The sequence below is a fragment of the Trichomycterus rosablanca genome, chromosome 24 (assembly GCF_030014385.1).
Source record: "Trichomycterus rosablanca isolate fTriRos1 chromosome 24, fTriRos1.hap1, whole genome shotgun sequence".
NCBI classification, from domain to species: Eukaryota; Metazoa; Chordata; class Actinopteri; order Siluriformes; family Trichomycteridae; genus Trichomycterus; species Trichomycterus rosablanca.
In genome coordinates, this window is record NC_086011.1 from 8215129 (window position 1) to 8232379 (window position 17251).

Below are 17251 nucleotides of genomic sequence, written 5' to 3' on the forward strand. Positions count from 1 at the left end.
GAGGACATTCACAGCCTCCTTCTGTACACCAAAGCTCACAAATCCCTGCAACTGGCTAATATTGATTGACAAGGGAGACAAGAGACAACCTAAAATATTCTTTAAAGGCTGCAGTGGGGAACTTTTTTAATTAATTGTTGATTGACAGCTGCCAAAATACCCTTGTAAGTTCTACACATGAGCTAATTGAACGTTTTCAATTTTCAGATACGATGCATGCTAAAATAAATCACAGTTAATTTGCTATTAGTGTATGCATGCTTGTAAGAATGCATTAGCCAATGTCTGTTGACGTTGTCCAGCAAACAGATGTGTCTTGTGTCTATGATGCATGTTACCCGTGTTCCTTTAACGAAACCACTATATACATTTATCAGAAACAAGTTTGAAAACCCTTTGGGACAGAATGATTGCATTAATTACTGCATGCTAGTTCTTGTATTATAGAGGCAAAAAGGAGGCAGCAGGATTGACGATTTTAATCTTCTCGTCTTCTCTCTGCTCTCTTGCAGGTTTGGTTCGAGGAGGAAGAAGAGAAAAGGGAGATGGAGATGGAGGATGAGAAGGACTCTAAGGGTAGTATGGCATTCTGTTTGCAGGCGGAACACGCAGGAACTCGGACGTACTTTTTTGGCACAGACAACCTAGAGGACAGGGAGGAGTGGGTCCAAGCCATGACTGAGGCAGCCAGGGTCCATGTCCCACTTACGACAAGGTACTCATACAGATATTGCATTGTGCTAACTGCGTGGTTATATGTCAAACCAGTCAGTCATTATATCACTTACATCTAGTTTGCAAGAATATTCAAGCAATTGAGGGTTAAGGGTCTTGCTCAGGGCACAACACTGGCAACTTGGTGGTTGTGGTGAGGCTTGTGTCAGCAACCTTCTGGATACTAATCCAGTACCCTTACTTCTATACTTTACTCAACAGTAGCCTTTACCTTGCCAACCATAAAGACTAAATTCTTGGAGTGCTACAGAGATGGTTGACCATCCAACAGGATCTCCAGTCTCTGCACAGGACATAGCATCTTTAGAGTGGCAATTGGCTTCTTTCTTTACCTCCTTGACTAAGGCCCTTCTTGCCTGGATGTTCAGTTGGATCAGTTTTCACCAGACACTTTATCATGATCAGGGTCATGGCGGGAAACACTGGGTGCAAGGCAGGAATACTCTGGGCAAGGCACCAATCCATTTGTGTTCCTAATTTTGATTTGATCAGAGAATGTTTTACATAAACATACTCCTAGGCAGGGTCACCTCTTAAACCACATTTTTGAAGACAGCCCAAAGGGTCACACTTTTTTTCAGGTTGGACTTTCAAGTAAGGCTATGAAGAGTACTCAGGTTTGTCTAGTATTATGATTTATTAAAAGGGTTCACTAATATTTTCTATCAACTCCATGTTGTCGCATACATGTTCTATTTTGTTACACCAACAACCTTTTGTATCCTAATTTAATCCTTTTGTCCTCATTGGGTCTGCAGGAGAATCTCAGAGCCTCTTCCAACAGAAGAACAGAACCACATCACATTGTCAAAAGCACCGGAGACCAACTCCTGTCCAGAAAAAGAGAACTCGAGACCTGAGCGGCCTAGACCTGGTGAAAATGGGGTCAATGGCATAGAAAGCAGAGAGACATCCACGCCTGCCACACCAGCTCCCATGGATATGGATAGTCGACAGGGGGACAAGGGATGCCCGCCGTCCCACCAACCCAATGGATGGGGCAACTATGGCTCGAGATATCAGTCCCAGGAGAACATAAGGGAGGTTCGCGAGGTGCGCCCAGAGCCCCAGGAAAACTTGGTCTTGCGCAGGGGCTTTGTTCCAAGGACAGGAACCGAAAGGATGGCACAGAGGAAAAGCTCCATGACACAGTTGCAGCAGTGGGTAAACCAGAGGCGTGTTGTGACACCTCAGGATGACCCACGGAGGTAAGAAAGAGGGAGCAGTTGAAGAACTCTGCTAATTGGTTGTACAAAAACCAAAAGTTAATGTATACTTGGTGTAAAACAGCAGGAAGTGATGTCACAAGTTTTACCTTTGTGCTTTTCTGTCTCTGCCTACAGTTCACGATACCACACAGTGAACCGAGGCATGTCGGCAGACTACTTCGGCATGTACGGTGGTCCTCCATATCCAGAGGATTATCAATTATACCCTCCAGGGATTCGTCCAGACAGCATTTGCTCCATGTCAGCCGCCTATGATCGGATGGTAATAGAGGACAAGCGGCGATCCCTTAGGGACATTCCTCTCTACGGGCCGCCCCGAGAGCCACAGTGGATAAGGGAAAATCCGGGGTCGCATCCCGCATACTACAACCAAGCAGAGTCAACCCAGGGCACTTTGAAGCGTCTCACGCTGCAGCCACGCTCTAGGTCTGTTCCTCGCTCGCCTTCTTCTTCGTCAGGGGGCCCATACTCACCCGGACCTCAAAACTTTATCTCTCCAGCACGGTCACCCAGTATGCGCTTCGACAGAGTGCCTGGACGGCTCAGGGAGGAAGGACTCTATGTTGATCCCGCAGTCTATGGAATGAGAAGGTCGATCAGTTCCCCCAAGGTAATGATGATAGGTATTATAGTCCCCTTTTATTTTATTTTAGGAACATAGCTCCAGAATTTGCTTCCATTTAGGCACAACAACTTTAGTAAGGTCAGATTGCCAGATATTAAAACACCAGAGGTTAATACACCAGACCACCATGTCTGAGGGTCACGTTCAAGATTTGGTGGGCAATCTACAGACGAAATTGGCACAGTTTGGTCTGGACCATGAGATACAGTTTGCATCATGTTCCATTAATAATGTAGACTCTGCTTAATAACTTTCGGCAGCTCCTGGTCTGCCAGATCCAGACTTGGCACAGTTTACTCCATTTGCCCTTCCTGATGCAACCCCTTCTTATTTTATCTGGGCTTGGAAACAGCATTGAGAACACACTGATAAGTGTACCTACCAATGGCTAGGCTGTTTCGGCCACCCCCTCTCCCATACACTAGCCAATCATGTCTGTGTAGATGCCAGATTGGCCAATAGTGACCTAGCTTTACCGCTACACCACCTGAGCTTTACTATACAGACTAATCTTCAGTTAGCATGTTAGAAGCCACTAGACATGGTGTCTACATACCTACATCCCTTAGGCCCAAGTTAAAGTGACTCTATTTCTGTTTCTTGTAGTACGATTTTCCCAGGGATCGGCAGTCTCTTAGCCAAAGTGCGTACCACTACAACTACCCAGCCTCCCCCTCGCTACATGGCAAAATGGTAGGTTTATCTTTCTAATCCCACTTTAGCTCAGTGGCGCACATCACCACACAGCTGAGTTGAAGAGGCTATGCTGGTGAAGGATGCTTTAGTGACCATCGATGCTATGATTGTGTGTGTGTTTTTAAGCATTAGTGATATTGCCTTTGCCTCTGTATCTGCTTCTGCTTTTGTCCCATTTCCTGCCCATAAACATGTTTGTGTCAATTAGCATTTCTGACCATGTCGCTTCCTGTGTCTGCAGTTTTTCTGTACTTCTTCTGTTCTCCATCTTTGTATCTAGTGTCTCATCTATGTCTTTCAATGCATCCGTTTTCCTTTTGTCTCGTTGTTTTTGTATCTGTGTCTTTGTATCTTTGCCACTGTCTTATTACACAGGATACAGAAAGTATTCAGACCCCTTTACCTGGATATAATCAACAATTTTACCCATTAATCAACTCTTAATCACCCATGGTTTTAGCTGAAGCCTCTGCATCTCTATCTGTGATATCTGTCCCTGTCTTTCTGGTTCTCTCCCTTGTCTTTGCATCTACAAGGAATCTTCAAAAAGTTTCCGCACCTTTATATTTTTGTTGGATAAGGTGAGGGAGTAGTAACTGGTCATGTCTGAGAGACTGAGCGAGAGCTTACAGTCCGGATTTAGCAACATAAGATTTCCACCTTTTTGGACCACTCAAAGAAGCTTTAAGTGAAAGAAGATTTTCATGTGATGATGATGTGAAAGCAGCGCTGCATCAGTGGCTACACACTCAACCAAAAACTTTTTTTTGCCTACGGCATTAAAAAGTTGGTATATTGCTGGGAAAATGCTTGGAAGGTGACTGTAGAAAAGTGATGTCATTTGTTTTTGAAATTCTTAATAAATAGAGTTTAAAAAGTGCGGAAACTTTTTGAAGAACACTTGCTTAATTGTATTTTGTTTGTCTCGTGTGTCTGTTTTGGTCTCTCTGCTTTGGCAGACATCTCTGCCGGTGTCTCTACATCTGTGACCTTTTACTGACACCGTCTCTACATGTCTGCCTTTGTATGTTTTGCCTCTCCCTGAACGTGACCTCTGTGCCTGCCTCTAGCATTTATCTCCCTCTGCTTATCTGTGTTCATTTGTTTTGTTCTCGTTTCTGCTCATTTCTGCACGCTTATATCTATATCTGTGACATTTTTGTTCCAGTCTCCTCAAGTCTCTGTCCTGTGTCCATCCCCTTTCTTTTGGTGCCACTACTGTATATACCCTTTGTTTGTCTTTTTGTCCTCATCTCTCTGTATTTCTATTTCTTCTTTTGTCTCTTTGTCCACATACCTGACTAAAACTGCCTCTGTGTTGCTCTCTGTCCGTATACCTTTCTTCGTACCTGTGTATGCGTGGGTCTTTGCTGCTTCCGCCACATTGTGTGCTGCTTCTGCCGTGTGACTGACCTCGCTGTTGCTAACGCTGACGCTACTCACCTCAGGAGGACATGTTAGACCTGCAGCTGCAGAGGAACCTGGAGTACCTCGATCAGCAGGTATAATTTAACACAGCACAGCCGATCCTGGGCTCAGTTGCTCTGGACTTCCTTGTGTAAATGCAAATGGTGATTGTACACCTTGTTCCTCTTGCTTTCCAACTTCTATAACTCTTTCCCTTTGTTGTAACCACCCACTCATTTGATAGAAACTCTCTCTGAGGCTGGAGGCTGACCATTTTGACTAACTGTGACTAAGCAGAGCAAGCAGTCCTATAGAATGAAAGTTTAATGTGTCACAAGGCACAAACAGTCAACGTGCTGCAGGTTCAGAACCCCTGATATGACCCATATCAATTGTTTTTGGGTCCAATTTTTTTCCAAGGAGTAATGGACCGGCAATTAACTCATGAAGTCTACATCCATTTCTTGATGCCTTGCACCGTGATGGCCAAGAGGTGCTGCAACTCTGGCCGAGTTCATATGTTTAAAAATGTAGCACAAAGCTAATGAGCCAGCCTATAGCTACAGCAAATTAACACTGATGAGATAGCACAGCAGGTGGACATAATTCTGCAACCCATGCCCCTTGCTGATCTTTACGGCAGGTGGACCCGATACACATCCATTATTGTTTTTATACTAGTTATAAGCTGTAGGAACATTTAAGATTTAAGTTACTATCACTTAGCAACCAGTGGTTAGCAGCAAAAAAACCTTACAACGCTTCATGTGCAATTGTCCAGTGTTTTATGGTTGTCCAGATTTTCAGGTTTTCAACACAGAACAATAAAGATTATATTGAAGTATAACAAATGTAGGTTTAAGAAGAAGTCGGTTTCAGATGGCTGGTAGGTGGCTAGGATTTGTTAGTTCTTGTCCAAGCTGACTTGTTCAGGAGCCCAAACACACTCCGGTTGTGTTTCAAATGATGCTATGTTTTCTACCAGGTAATGGAGCGGGATTACCTAGTCGGAATGGTATCCCGAATGGTTGACCGCCCCCCCAGACCAAAGTTTTACTCACAAGTAAGAGAAATCGAATTGGTTGCGGGAGGCAGGCTTCAGTTCCAGACTGCCTATGCAATGGCTCTACCACAAGGGTTCGTTCGAGCCTTCATTCTGGCTTGGCGTCTCTGGCTCAAATGAAACCCTTGACGGTATACGCTTGACAAAGGCAAACACAAAGCCTGCCTCTCTCTTTGTAGCATGTCAGTGTAAGATGTTGTTGTAGGAATAGCATTATAGCTACATTTTTAGGTTTTTCTTGAGTTTTCCTTTGTTGCTTCCATTTTGGTTGTTCGCATGTATCAAGTTTTTCATTTTTGGTGCCCAAATGTTTTGGTTTATAGTCTTTATTTGAAAATTGCACTATATCTTTGGTAGGATCAATCATGTTGTAGTGTATCCATCTCCCTTTTATTTTGTATAATATACAATATATGGACAAAAGTATGTGGACACTCCATTTATTTATTAAGTTTAGGTTTTGCTGATCAAAAAATCTGTTATATAAATAATAAAAAATGATATGCTTCCAACATTGTGGTGACCTCTTTGCACAATGCAAAGTCTAAAAAGTCTGGTGAGAAGGAATGCCAGTGACCTGCACTGATCCCTAACATCAATCCTTAACCCTAACCTCAATCCCTAACCTCAATCCCTAACCTGCTCCCTAACCTCAATCCCTAACCCTAAACCTAACCTGATCCTTAACCTCGATCCCTAATCCTAACCTGATTCTTAACCTCAGTCCCTAACCCTAACCTGATCCCAAACCTTAATCCCTAACCTAATCCCTAACCTCAATCCCTAACCCTAACCTGATCCCTAACCCCAATCCAATTGTAAACCTTTGGAATAATGTGGAACATTTATTGCAAGCCATCCTGGCTTGTCCAACATCAATGCCTGATTTCATTTCAAAGAATATTTTGACTGAATTATCCCAAGTTTCCACAAATGCACTCCAAATTAGCCACAAAGGGTTTAAAATAGGATGACCAACATCTATACATCTCTTGGTCAGGTGTCCACAAAGTTTTGGCCAAACTATACATTATCGTACTGTGTTCCCACTACAAGGCAATTAAGATTTCGTTATTGCTTGTGCTGCTTTATTAGTGTTAATGTGTTACTTTGAGTGTTTTTAATGAATGTATTTGTGACCTTCTTCATTTCTTGTTTTAAGGCACCACCGTTTGATGTTTACAGGGAACTGCATCCCACACTAAAGATCAACGAACTTGAGACCACTGTAAGTCACACTACCATGTTATTTATCCAAAAATAAAATGATAAAGCTTAATAAATCTTCAGCCCTCGTCCGCATATAATACAAAGTTTATTCCTGGCTTATACATGACTGCTGGATTTCTCACTTTGTAGAAACTGCTGAATCGTTTGTGTGAACAGAACAGACTGCTAAAGGAGCAGGAAGCTGTTGTTCAACGGTTGAGGATGGACAAGGTATGTATAACCTCCACTGGCTAATTGTGACTATGATTAAAGTCAGTGTACCTCATTTAATAATCAAAACAGACCCCTATAAGACCCCTAGTAACAGATTTGCTAGAGTGGTAGCCATTCTCAGCACTGCAATGACACTACATTGTAATGACATGGTAGTATGCTGTACTTGTATGTGTAGCAAGTGCAGCAGTGTTTTGGGGATTTTTAAACACCTCAAACTCAAAGCTGGGAGGAGAACAGTGCTCCAACCAAAAATATAAAGCCAACAAAAAGCCAGCCTGTAATTTTGAAGCATCCATTGATAAAAGACTAGATGAAGATTGACACACAATGAGTAGGTGTTCCTAGGTTTAAATAGTATCACTTTGCAGGATAACCTGGAGGCCTCGTTGGTGGCGACACATCAGGACATGGAACTTTGCAGGACTCAGCCCCACACCTTGGAAAAACTGCAGTTAAAGAAGGAGAGCTTACAGAACCAGCTCATCAACGTCCGGGGAGAGCTTTCTCAGGCTACCAGTGTAAATTGTTTTCCTAAATAACTTTAACACTAATTATCGATCTAATTATCACGCTAATTTGAGATGATAAAGCAGAGAAAACCCTTTTGGGACTGGAACAGTTTTAAACCAACATGCAGTGAACTGTAATAGAGAGTCTGATGAGCTTCGACTAATCACAGCTTTTAGTAATTAGCATTGTTCTGGCTTTTTTCCAGGCATTGGCCACCTCTCAAATGGAGTTTGAAGCTCTGGAGGATGATGTGAACATTATTCACGGTGACCTCTGGGAGCAACTGAATGCTGGAGGACAGGTAAAAACCCTCATCATCATCATCAAGAGTTACTGGAGTGGAGTGGGGTGGTAAAGATCGGAGAAAAAATCCCCACAGCAGGGCTTTTTAGAATCAAAAGGACCCAAATAATACTAAATCGAAGGGAGAGCTCTAGGTGGAACCGTGATTGTATTCATCAGCTACTCGATTCACCAATGTACCAACTCACAATCAGAGTCCAATGCTTCACCCTCAACCCTAAAATAAGGGGAAAATGTCAATCAAAATATGAATGGGGCAACTGATCCAATCCAATAAATTAGCACTGATGAGCGCTACAGCACCTGGGACCTGTAGTTTTTTTGGGAACTACAACTGTTGTAGTTCGGCCACATTACAGTATTAATAATTGTGTTGTTAAAAAGTCGTGAAGTATTTGACACAAAAATGTATATATTAATGAATGTATATAGATACATTATATATTATATACATACAAATGGGCTTTTTACCTTTACATAGAGTGAGCTGGTCCACCGACACCTGCAGAAAGAGTTTTGGAGAGTTCAGGATGTGCTTGAAGGGCTACACAAGAACAATCCATCTCGAGGAACAGACACTGCTAAATATAGAGGTTTGACTGTTATGTATATATAAAATGTTCTATAGAATATATAATTGCTTCAGTATATACAGTTACTAAATTGTCAGTTAATGTTGTTATTATAAATATGAAGTAATGGTGTGTATTTTAACACATTTAAAAAAGCATAAAATAAGGCTTCTTTGATTTGTTTCTACAAACTTTGGACATTGGATTTAGGCATTTAATCCCATTTTTCATAGCAGATTCTTTTATGGATTGCGAGAGTCAGTGAACTGACATCTATAGGACTTATTACAGATCTGAGCTTTGGTTGGGCCACTTAAAGACTTTAAAGTTCTTGCCCAGAGACCTTTAGCTGTATGCCTCAGACAAATTGTCTCCCCAGATGTGTTTTGCACATGCTCTAGTGTTGATTTTCCTCAAGGATGTTTCTGTATTTGGCTTTGTTAATCCTTCCCTTAATTCAAACCAGTCTCAGTGTATTTGCCATTGAGAAGGATCCCCACAGTATGATGCTACCACCACCATGTTTCACTGCACGAATGGTATTAACCAGGTAATGTGCAGTGTCTAGTCAATTCAGATCACAACAAGTGGACTCCAATCGATTTCTAGCCACATATCAAGGATAACCAAAGGAAACATGATGTACCTGACCACAATTTGGAGTTCCATAGTGAAGGGTCTAGAGTAAGGAGTAAAATTGCAGTGGTGGCCCCATGGTGGTCCTTTTCCATTAATAGACAGACTGATGTGGGGTGATTGTGTATAGCATATGGGTTGCAATACATTTCACAAAAATAGTAGATGTCCCTGATAAAACTATCCAATGAGCTTCAATTTCATGCTTTGTTCTCAGCAGTTAGTGGTGCATCAGGTTCCTTCAGCAACAGCCCAGCGAGCCCACTGAGTTCCGTGAGTCTAACCAGCCCCCTCAGTCCGTTCTCTCCTGTTCCCGGTTCCCAGAATTCACCCACGAAACAGCTGCCGACAGAGGTAAGCCATAATACATACAATCCTATAAATGTCTTATTGTTCAATGTTCCTGTACTCACTGCATCCCAATTTCTGGCAGCTGGGTTAATCTGAACTCTGACTTTCTTTACTATTACATTTAATCAAATCATAGTGCTCCCTCCACCATGCTTCACAGTTAAGATAAGGTTTTAGTGTTGACCTGCAGTTCTTTTTTGCCTCACTGTGCATGTGCAAGGTATCCTTAAATTATTCTTCAAGATGTAAAACTTGACCCTGAACACCTGACCCTGAGGTTGTTGGACATCCCATTTTAAAACCATTGGCTATAACAGCCTCCACTTTATTGGGAATCCCAAAGGGGTCCAGTAGGGTTGAGGTCAGGTCTGTAATGCCCATACATAGATGCCCAGGCATTCTGAAGCAGGGAAGGTTCCCCTTTAAACTGGTGCAACAAATTTGGAAGGATACTATTTTTATTCCAAAAAACACAAAAAACTTCCATGAATCTCAGCTCTCTTCACAAGAGTCTGTCCACCTAATGCATAGTTGTCTCCTTCTTCTTTCTTCCTCTACGTCTATCCTTTCTACTGCCGTCTCCTTTCGGCTGCTTCTCTCTCCCTCTCTCTTACACTTACCTTTTTAATCCAGGAAACTGGCCCTCCACGCCCCCCACTTCCTAAGTCTTACCAGCCCTTGGATTCCTCCACGATCATGCCCCCTACTGTCCCCCCTCTCCCTTTCAACAGCAATGCCTGGTCACGTGGCGTGGACGTCTATAAGGAAGATGAAGTACCTCGCAGTCAAAAGGTATCTCGAAGATGGGAAATCTCTAATTCTTTCATGTCCCACCATCATCCTTCAAGCCCAATAAAAAATCCCATCATCCACCCATATCTTCAAGCTTCAATGCTTCATTTCTTTATTTTCTTCAGATCTTCTGTCTTTTTCCTTCTGTATCTACCACTGTATCTATTTATCATACTGCTTGTATAGAGCTTTGTCTTCTCATCAACAAATCATGCGTTGGCTTTCATTTCCATTACATCCTAAATTATGTCCTAAATCTAACTGTTTTGGGGAGATCTTGATCCTGTAAATTCGGGGAGGTTAGATCTTGTAGTATGCTCTCAGCATAAAAGGGCAGGGCAGAATGGGCAATTCCTCGGGTTACAACTGAGAAACAATAGCCAAAAAGCACTCTTGTGAAGTCTGCAAAGGCCTTTGAACTCCAAGTATAAAGGTATGTTCAGATCGGCAGCTAAGTGGCACGGCAAAGTGACCGACTGTCATAAAGTGGGTGGTGTCACCCAGTTCAACTTTGAGCAAATTAGGAGCCAGGCCATGTGGCGATTACCAATAGGAATTGAGCACTGAGCAAAGCGCTATGTGCATTATCTCCACTTTGGTTCCCACTAGAGATGGAAGAGAAACACATCAGACAGTGATGAACAATAAAATGTTTATAAATGAGCGATCCACATCCCTCCAGGATTTTTATTTTTGGCGGGAACACTGATTTGTGGTAAAAACTGGGTGGGGAGGAATCATATAAGGAATAAGGAATCAATTCATATTCATATTCCAATAGTCTTTTTCTATACGCTGTTGTAGTCGCTTTTTTAAGGCGTCTCTTAAACCATGGCAACCAAACACCCACAGATGATGATGACGCTTTTGGTGTGAACGCTGGGTGACAAGTTGAAAAATCGCTGGCGATCTGAACGTAGGGTTAGATCAAAGAGGTGGTCACTAGTATCTTGCATTTGGAAATAATGGTCAGTGATTCTGAGCCCCAGGCTTACCGTCTATCAGCGCTCTTAGACCTTCAGTTCCAGTCTTCGTGATGCAACTTGCTCAATGGTTTTATTGTTTTATTGTTTATGTCATTCTGCTTTGTCGTCTAGCACAAATACAGCTCGGTGGATGGAAAAACATATGACCTGGAGCAAGACAGAAAAGGCAACAAAGGTAAAGAGGCATTCTATCGTTCGGAATGTACACTTTATGGACAAAAGTATTAGGACACCCCTTGTCATTTTTGAATGATCTGGAACATCTATTGAGGCTTCAGTGCCTAGCCAACCAAAATGTATACAATCACTGACTATATCCCATCTGTACTATCGTATGTTGTTATCACATTGTGGCACCCCCCTATATCCCATTTAATATTTAAAAAAGACCACCAATTTGACCCCCGACCGGCCAATAGCATCGCAGAGAGATTCAAATCCTGGATCTGCACAGCTGAAGTTTTTCTTGATGCTCTGTCTACAGCCAATCAGAATTCGATTTAAACAGGCAATACAATACATGTGATGTGTGTAACTTATCAAATAAATTACTTTTGTGTGCAGTTGGTGTTCCATCAAAGACCAAATCTCCCATAGAGGACAAGGATGCTGTCCATAAGAGGAATGGAAAAATACCCAATGGTCACATATCTAGGGTGGGTCATTGCAATTCTTGCTAATTGTAACAATAAATACAATGTACAATATGGTCAAGATTATAGAGTTTAAAGTGTGTCCATATAAATTTGTATCAATTCAGTCCAAATTGCACTGATGTTAGTCACTGGAGTTCTCTTGGACCATGCATGCTGGAACACAGGAGCCCCATCATGGATAGCCGCCCTGTCCAGGGTGTTTCTGCCTTGCATCTAGTGTTTCCCATTAAAACCTGAACCCGCTGTGACCTTTGCTGACTGTGCTCTGTACATTGATCTTAGGCATATATATAAATATATATATAATGAAGCCAATTCATGACTTGATGCTCCCACCACCATACTTCACAGTCAGTTTGTTCCTGGGATTATATATGCAACTTTTGTTGTCGCTATTAAGTTTAATTTTGTTTAAATAATGTAAAAACTGACCCCAGAATTGCATGAAAATTCTCAGACCCCAGTCTAAAGTCTTGAAAGGCCTTTCCCAAGAAGTGGAAGTTGTGCTTGAGAGGTGCCCATGTACAGTGAGGTGTATTTGCATATTATTAGGCACCAATGCCCCAAATTCCAAACTAAATGCATTGTGCACTCATCCATATTTTTGCAATAAAACACGATTTAAATCTTCAATTTTGTGTCATTTTTAGGAGAGGCCAAAAAGCGCCATGTTCCCGGCTGAAGTAAAGTCCAAGATGAGCGTAGAGGAGCAGAACGAGAGGATACGTCGCAACCAGAGTACCTCAGTCAGGGATAAAAGACGTAGCCTTAATCTCTCCAACAACCAGAACCTGGATGGCAGCAAATCCTCCGTCAACTACAGAGTGGTTTGCAACTTTTACCTTCTTATTAGCTGGTCAAGCTAGTCAATTTTCTGTTTCTACTGCTATATACATTCATTGAGCAATTTATTAGGTACACCTGTTTATTATTTTCTGAGCTACACTGACCACATTCAATTACTGACTGTTGCTCTGTTATTACTCACTGGTAACAGATGGTAGTGTGTCTTGCATACGTGTAGCAGGTGCCGGGAGTCAAAGCTCAACCAAAAATATGAAGCCAACTGCATCATGTGATCGGAAAGTGTCTACAACCAGAGCTAACAGGATGTGTTCCTAATAAAAAGGCCAGGAATCCCAACAACACTGCTGTACCCAACACTCATACCAGAACACCATGTTATTGTCATTGCAATATGGGGTCATATGGGAGGTCCTGTTCAAATGATAAATGGGGTAGAATGAAAAGAGGGGGTTGACAAACTGTACAGAACAACAGTGCTTCAGTCAGTAATTGTATACCCATCAGTTCCAATGTTCATTATCATTTAATATCCAACGGAAACCTGAATAATACTGTAAAATGTCCTATTGGTCTTGTAGATAAGGCGGAGACTGACTGCGCATGAGGTGGACATAAAGGACCTGGAGATGGCCGTGAGAGGGCAAGGAGTGGAGTCTCCCAGGGAGGAAATTGCCCGGCTAAGGAGACAAGGGGAGCCTGAGCATTACGACTTGATCGGCAAAGAGGTAAGTGATATAAAAATCACACTTTGTATTATGTTAGGATTCGTCAGTGTTCCCATTGGTTGATCATATGGCAGGAATGTTTCAGAATGGCAGCCCCCCAACCCCATCCTGCGCCAGTAGAGTTAGTATCTTCTCCAATATTCAATTCATAGCTATGACGTTGGATTACTGTACCGAGATGGATGGATGGATGGATGGATAGACGGATAGATAGATGAATGGATGGATGGATGGATAGATAGATAGATAGATAGATGGATGGATGGATGGATGGATGGATGGACGGACGGACGGACAGATAGATAGACAGACGGACAGACAGATAGATGGATGGATGGATAGATGGATGGATGGATAGACGGGTAGATGGATGGATGGATGGACGGACGGACAGACAGACAGACAGATAGATGGATAGACAGATAGATGGATGGATGGATGGATGGATAGATAGATAGACGGACGGACGGACAGACAGATAGATAGATGGATAGATAGATGGATAGACAAATAGATAGATAGATAGATAGATAGATAGATAGATAGATAGATAGATAGATAGATAGATAGATAGATAGATAGATAGATAGATAGATGGACAGACAGACAGATAGATAGATGGATAGACGGATAGATGGATGGATGGATATACAGACAGACAGACATACAGATAAGATAGATATATAGATATATATATATATAGATAGATAGATAGATAGATAGATAGATAGATAGATAGATAGATAGATAGATAGATAGATAGATAGATAGATATTTCCTAGCCAGACAATCAGGGTGCTTTCTGTTTGGAGTTTGCATGTTCCTCCAGTGTCCAGGCGGGTTTCCTCTGGGTGCTCCGATTTCCCCCAACAGTCCACAGACATGCAGTCAGGTTAATTGAAGCTGCTAGAAATTGCCCTATGTGTTTGCCCGGTGATGGACTGGCAACCTGTCTCTAGTGTTTCCTACCTTCCTGCCAATGAATCAGACCCATCGTGACCCTGCCTGGTGGTACAACAGACAATGAAAGAATGAATGTTACGCAATCATCTGTCCGGGGCTGATTAAAACAGGGCTTTGTACAGGTTGAAGGTGGCTCTGTGTGATACTGATTTGTGTTTTCTTTGCTTTTCTTTAGCTGTCCACACCAGACAAAGTGCTGATCCCTGAACGGTATGTGGAAATCGAGCCCAGCACGCCGCTCAGTCCGGAGGAGGAGAAAGAGAAACAGAAGAAAGTAGAGAGAATAAAGACTCTTATCGCCAAATCGAAGTATGTCTGTGATGCTTAATGTTCTGGATGATTAATATGCTGATATGTAGGGCCCTACTAATAGAGGCTACAATACACAGCACAGCTACCTTGATAGCTGAAAGATGACAATTCTCATCTGTGTTTTGACACGCCCCTCTCTGCGTCCACAGAAACAGTTTGGAGTTTATAAAGTAAGAAATAAACTGTACATAGACAAACTATCGGGAGCACAATACTTTATACTTTACAAAGCATATAATATCCCTTATTACAATAATTTAATTACACCTGGGACACGGTGGCTAGCACTGTCGCCTCACAGCAAGAAGGTCCTGGGTTCGTTCCCGAGGTGGGGCGGTCCGGGTTAATTGGAGACACTGAATTGCACTATAGGGGAATGGGTGTGTATATGTGTGTGTGTATGGGTGTTACTTTGTGCCTTGCGCCCATTGAAAAGCTGGAATAGCCCCCCCCACGCAACCCTAATCGGATAAGCGGTTAAGAAAGTGAGTAATTACAACTGTAATGAAAATGAATTAATTCCTATTTGCCTCCCGCAGCTTGCAAAACATCGTACCGGCTCTGGACGGCCCCGCCGAGACCCAGACCAACCCCGAGCAGAAGCTGCAGGAACAGGAGAAGCGCATCGAGATCTCCTGCGCCCTGGCCGCCGAAGCCTCCCGCCGCTCCCGCCTGCTCTCCGGTGAGGAAGCCTGCCGTCCGGAGGAGCCCGGGCAACCCCTTTCTGACCTCTGATCCCTTCTTCGATCCCTTTTGTGTGTCACCAACCCTGTCCGCTCTCGCTGTCCCTCACCGTCTGAAAAGTCATGCTTCAGAGCCGATGTGGCACGGGCCGTGCTGATGTGACGATGTAGATTTCGTACATTTTTTGGATGTGTATATTTTGATTGAGCGAGTGCAGATATTTATATATATAAATAATATAAATTCTTACTAAAGGATGCCAGTGTGACATCTGCTCTGAAGTGCTACGTCTGTATCCATATGGAAGTGAATTTAGGGTGGAAAAGGCACATTTTTTTAGGGTTAATAGGGAATTTTCCTGTGCCATTAATTTTTCATACAAGGAACGTACATGCCATACATTCAAAACCATTCAAAATATTTAAACTTAGACCTAAGATCAGTTTTCTACATAGAAATGACCAGAAAGAAGCATCATTTGTCATGTTGCTGCCCTATGCTACTGCTTCTTAGTACTAGTGCATCTGTTCATCTAGTCCAGCTTTGTCCTTATACTTCCATTATTCACATCTCACGATACAGCATAACAAATCGCCCTTCTTCACCACGTTCCATTTTCGTCTGGTGTATTGTTGTCTTTCTATTCATTTTGCCATCATCTCATCTCATTGCATTGCAGTTCAGACCTCCTCGAGTCCCCCCGCCTCCCCGACCGACCTGACCCCTCTCCCCTCCTCCGGCTTCTCTGACTCCTCCCACATCATGAAGGTGTGAGTGTGTGAAGGTGAGTGTCACTCCCAGCCCCCAAAAAAACCCCACCCTTTTAAGTCACGCTTGTTTCCTTAGATATATCCCATGTTCCAATACTGTCTTTCAATCCCTAATCCCTAATTCTTGAAAATACTCAGAACAGCTTTTTTGGTTGCATCCCAAATCACATACTGTGTTATTCCAAAACACTATATGTTATAATACAGGATGTGGATCGACATGCATGCAGCCTAGTTAACTACTAGTTAAACTAACTAGTGCTCTGTAATCACAGGTAGAAACGAGTGGGATTTCAGTGTTTGTATGATTATATTCAAAATGTACCAATACAACAAAAACAAATGTCAATAATGTTAGGCAACAGTCTGGAAGATGGATGAAAAATTCATCGGGTCTCATAATTATTAAATAATTTAAATGTATTAAAAATGTATTTAAAATGTAAATATTAGATGTGAAGTTTGAGCCGCTCAGGTGGCGCAGCGGTAAAAAGAAACGCGCTGCAACCAGGGCTGGATTCTGAGAGCGTGGTATCGAATCCAGCCTTGCTTTACCGGTTCAAAGCTGAGTGGCTATATGAGCAACGATTGGCCGGTTGCTCATGTGGGGGGTGGGACAAAGAACCGGATGTGGGTCTCTCTCTGTCAGAATGCGATTGCGTTCTCTGCCGGCTGATTGGAGGCGCTTACACAGAGATGGGAGAGGGTGCCCTTAGGGTGTGTCTCTCCGCATGCAACGCTAGGTGGCGCCAAACTCGTCAATGTGTGGGTGGCAAAGATGCATCTGGCTGCTGCTCGTGTTTCGGAGGGGATACGGGTTAGCTTCAATCACCTCCGTCAGGGCAGGGTTCGGCATAGACAGAGAGGAAGCACGATGCTAATTGAACAATTGGATGCGCTAAAAGGGGAGAAAAAGGGTTTTTAAAAAAAAAAAAAGTCATTTTTTAAATAAAGTTTTACTTTTGTAAGAAAATTTTACATTT

At 42.6% G+C, this 17251-nt stretch overlaps 1 protein-coding gene across 6 annotated transcripts in view; it reads left to right on the forward strand.

Moving 5' to 3' along the window:
- Window positions 1-17251, forward strand: part of plekha6 (pleckstrin homology domain containing, family A member 6) — a 109440-nt gene that overhangs the window by 88146 nt on the left and 4043 nt on the right. For 3 of the 6 annotated variants that reach the window (XM_062987046.1, XM_062987047.1, XM_062987043.1), the window contains 17 exons: window positions 513-715; window positions 1494-1943; window positions 2079-2574; window positions 3196-3282; window positions 6918-6983; window positions 7115-7195; window positions 7570-7719; window positions 7917-8012; window positions 8496-8607; window positions 9440-9576; window positions 11463-11526; window positions 11916-12007; window positions 12658-12834; window positions 13393-13539; window positions 14678-14811; window positions 15354-15496; window positions 16178-16282. In XM_062987046.1, coding sequence (XP_062843116.1) covers window positions 513-715; window positions 1494-1943; window positions 2079-2574; window positions 3196-3282; window positions 6918-6983; window positions 7115-7195; window positions 7570-7719; window positions 7917-8012; window positions 8496-8607; window positions 9440-9576; window positions 11463-11526; window positions 11916-12007; window positions 12658-12834; window positions 13393-13539; window positions 14678-14811; window positions 15354-15496; window positions 16178-16272 — 2730 coding nt within the window. In that variant the 3' untranslated portion in view covers window positions 16273-16282. Of the gene's footprint in view, window positions 1-512; window positions 716-1493; window positions 1944-2078; window positions 2575-3195; window positions 3283-4733; window positions 4788-5677; window positions 5756-6917; window positions 6984-7114; window positions 7196-7569; window positions 7720-7916; window positions 8013-8495; window positions 8608-9439; window positions 9577-10206; window positions 10366-11462; window positions 11527-11915; window positions 12008-12657; window positions 12835-13392; window positions 13540-14677; window positions 14812-15353; window positions 15497-16177; window positions 16283-17251 lie in introns of all 6 variants that reach the window. The other 3 variants (XM_062987048.1, XM_062987044.1, XM_062987045.1) reach the window with 3 other exon arrangements.